The sequence below is a fragment of the Pinus tabuliformis genome, chromosome 9 (genome assembly GCF_031772625.1).
Source record: "Pinus tabuliformis cultivar Carrire ecotype Pingquan chromosome 9, CPIR1, whole genome shotgun sequence".
In the NCBI taxonomy this organism is placed as follows: domain Eukaryota; kingdom Viridiplantae; phylum Streptophyta; class Pinopsida; order Pinales; family Pinaceae; genus Pinus; species Pinus tabuliformis.
Window position 1 is genome coordinate 1,924,618,830 of NC_142307.1, and position 4,011 is coordinate 1,924,622,840.

Sequence of the window (4,011 nt, forward strand, 5' to 3'; positions counted from 1 at the left end):
TTTTAAATTTTGACAAATGGTCTTCAACATCATAAAAGCAACCTCGCAGAAAATTTCTAAAAAATTTGACCAATATTCTTCCACGTTATCATAAAAATTATAGGAAACAAACAACATGAAGTGAATAGGATCCATAAAATTTAATGTTACAATCTTAGCGGAAACTTTTGGGCTTTGACAATCGGTTCCCTTGTTTGGAGACTGGGTGTTAGATGCAAAAGACTTGTCTTTGTGGTATTTCAAGTTTGCAAAGCTCCTTGTGCATGGAACGGAATGCATGAAACTTCTTTCAAAACGTTGGCACTAAGCTGCAATTCTTTTGAGGCCCTGTTTTGTGGTGAGGTTTTATCAGAAAACAGTAAGAGAAGCTTCTTTTGCAGAAGATTTGGATCTACTTGACTTCTTCCTGCAATCATCTGAAACAACCACGACACTACGATTGTTAGCTATGCCTTGATTCCGTGGGCAGACACGCCCAAGAGAAAATGACGATTATTTAGAAAAAAATACCCAACCTGAAGATGAAGATAATGACAAACTGTATCGTGGTTAATGAAAGTAGAAGCATTGAGTACGTCGAGTCCCTCCTTTCCTAGAAAGACCAAAAGCGTAGAGAACAAAATCCCAACTCTCCAATTACAAATTGTTACTATCATCTCTGAACTTCCAAACCCTGCACCTACTGTAACAATAAGATGATCGGGAGAGCCTGTGTTCAGAAGAAGAGGAGGAGAGCGCATAAATTCAATCAATCCTTCGGCTCCTGTAATCGTTGCAGATTTTGAGCTTGCACGAATTGATTGTTTGGTAGCGGCTATCAATTTAGCCCGTTTCCTCCTTAATTTCTCGATTTTGTTGAGCAACTCAGGGATGTATTTAATGACTCGAGAAACGGTATTTGGAATGCTCAGTTTCTTCTGCAAATGAGAATTCAAATCAAGAGAAAACTTAGTTTCAAGAATAAATTTAAAACCTCTACAAAATAGTGTCAGCAAAGTTAAATGCATTTGTATTTTAAATTGTACTTTCCTTAATCTTAGCTTGTACCTGCACATGCCATTTATGGTTAGACCAACTCAATCTAACTTGTACTTTCCGCATTTTAAACTCAACCTAACTTGTACTTTCCGCATTTTAAGCTCAACCTAACTTGTACTTTCTGCATTTTAACTCGTGGTCTTTTTAAAAAACAAATAGGTTGTTTATGATAAGATATCCTGAAACTGTAGATATTATAATATCAATATGTTTGAAGCTCTAAATTTATTTTAATGCAAATGCATTTCAATACGAAATGCGATATATGTGTATATGTTGTAATAAGATATACAGTGAAGTGACAGATATATATATATATATTGTAATAAGATATGCAGTGATGTGACGGATACTTACATAGTCTAATAATATATATATATATAGGATAATCAAATGACAAAAAATTAAATTTTCCAAGTTGTGCTTATTCCCAACTTCTTGCGTGTTCACACTATTCTTCAAAATTATATTATTCCCTACTTCCACGAAATAAATGAACTAATACAACATCAACATCAATGGCGGATTTTGATCGGGTTTAGTCATTAACATTCCCTATTCCCTAACCCTTATCTAGAATAATGTAATACAACGCTACACGTGTGAGTATCAATTTAGCCCGTTTCCTCTTTAATTTCTCGATTTTGTTGCGCAACTCAGGGATGTATTTAAGGACCCGAGAAACGGTATTTGGAATGCTCAATTTCTTCTGCAAATGAGAATTCAATTCAAGAGAAAATTGGTTTCAAGAGTAAATTTAAAGCCTCTATGTGAACTCAGTCAAAAGCAGAAGAAAAGACTCATAGTGATCCATTCACAGAATCGCATTTTACGAACGCATTTGTCTATAATGGGACTTTTTGGATGCCTGTCCGGTGGGTTTTTCCGGTCAAAATCCGGTAGCAATTTATTGGAATCGCAAGTTTGATAGCTAGTTTCTGCACAATCAAAGCGTCCCAGGGGTTTGCCAAGGTGCTGAATCCAAATATGCAGTTAAAAAACCATTTTAACTGTGACAAATCAAGATTTAACCTCAATTTCTTCTGCCTGATTCCGTCACCGAAATCTCCAAAAAGTCGCATTATAGACCACTCCTTTTACGAATGAGTCAGCAAAATAGTGTCAGCAAAGTTAACTGCATTGGAATTCGCATTCGTATAAAGAATTGCTTGGAAAGTGAAACGTGGTGGGAATTCACTCAGAAATATTTTGTCAAAAATATTTAAATCATATTTTTGATGAAAATAAATTCAACATTATCCAAAAAAAAATTAAATCACAGAAAATCTTGAAATTTTATCGCACAATTTTATCTACCATCTCTATCGATCAGTTACTTTTTATCAAAACTATGAAGCGGTAAGAAAATGATGTAGGTTTGAGGTTTACCTTTGGATTTAAATTAGGTAACAGCGAACTTAGTTGGGAGTAGAGTACTTTCAATGTCTTTCGTCTGTGCCGTTCCCTGGCGTTATGGAAAGCCTTTTTGGTGCAAGAACTCGTTGGCACGGAATATTCTCTGTCATACGGCTGCAGCTCTAAGCTATTTATGGGGAGAATACCGGGGGATTGGCTATGATGATATTCTTCAGGCATGAATCCAAATGGACTGCTGGTGTATTCATCCAGGACGACGTTATCAGTAGTTGGCGGCGGCGGCTGATCAAACAGCCAATATCTTGGGGGACATTTTGTGGTTGCAGGTTGATGATGAGCTTCACATGGGGAATGCACAAGCAAAGAGCCTATAAACGAATCGTTACAGGTATCAGTATTAGCAGGAGAGAAAACTGGGAACGTGTTCATGACGGAGGTTAGGCTAGATAATAACTATAACAGAACTCACAAAATCGTCTCGCCAAACCCTTTCTTCGTACCTAGTTATAGACAGTAGATGTTCTGAGAGCATGTAATTGAGAGGACATCTGAATGAGGACCTGCCAATTCCTTCCCATCGATGGAGTCTTAAATCCCTATAAGTAATCAAAGGGTGGTCCTGCGTATCTTTCGAAAATGTAATGAAAGAAATGCAGACTGTTGGTATTCAGGGTACTGATGGTCCCCAGTTCTGGCTGTCGTCGTCGTCTGCTAATAGCGTGTGCTCGTCAGAGGGTGGTCTTCGTATCTTTCGATAAGTAATTAAAGAATTATTGTTTCTATCACTTCGATATTGGAGTGATCGGCGGTCAATCATTCAATTAAAGAATGACCATTGTTTGCCATGGTCATCTGCGCATGTGGTGTATTTTATCGAGATACTCGCATCTTCTATATATAATATAGATGCCGCTTCAAACTTCAAAGCGCTACTCAATTCTTTTATAGGGCATTTTTCACAGTACATATTATTTTATGGCTTCATTGATATCCGATTCACATGTCACCATACTTTTTATGGAAACATCTACATTGTTTTCTTCCCTAAAATGAAAATTATCTGCATATGGAAAGATCCTCATTGTTTCCTTGCTGAAAATGGAGATATCTGCATTGTGGTCATTTTTCACAGTACATATTATTTTATTCATTGATGTCCGACTCACATGTCGCCATACTTTTTATGGAAACATCTACTTTTTTTTATTCCCTAAAATGAAAAGTGTCTGCATATGGAAACATCCTCATTGTTTCCTTGCTTAAAATGGAAATATCTGCATTGTTTTGTTTTCTAAAATGGAACATATTTATGGCTTCTTATGGAAACAAGGGAAGCTGCATCGCAGCAAGTCCCTGCCAAGTTACTTTTACAAGTTAGTGCCACTGCATTAAAGAGTTGCCCAGCGACAATGTAGCCTAGCTGTAGAGCTTCTGATACAAAGCAAAATGCAGCTTCTGTATATAAACTTTTACAGTATTGGAAGGAACTGAGTTTTTAAGAAGCAAAATGCAGCTTCTGTATATAAACTTTTACAGTATTGGAAGGAACTGAGTTTTTAAGAAGCAAAATGCAGCAAGCATCGTTGAAATCAGAGA

General features: G+C 36.7%; 1 protein-coding gene across 1 annotated transcript; it reads right to left on the reverse strand.

Moving 5' to 3' along the window:
- Positions 1-239: 239 nt before the first annotated feature.
- Positions 240-2,844, reverse strand: LOC149156651 (transcription factor bHLH100-like). Its single transcript, XM_089444822.1, has 3 exons — positions 2,428-2,844; positions 516-917; positions 240-416 (listed from the first exon to the last, which is right to left on the reverse strand). The coding sequence occupies exons 1-3, from the start codon at positions 2,842-2,844 to the stop codon at positions 240-242; spliced, it is 996 nt and encodes a 331-aa protein (XP_089300948.1).
- Positions 2,845-4,011: the final 1,167 nt, after the last annotated feature.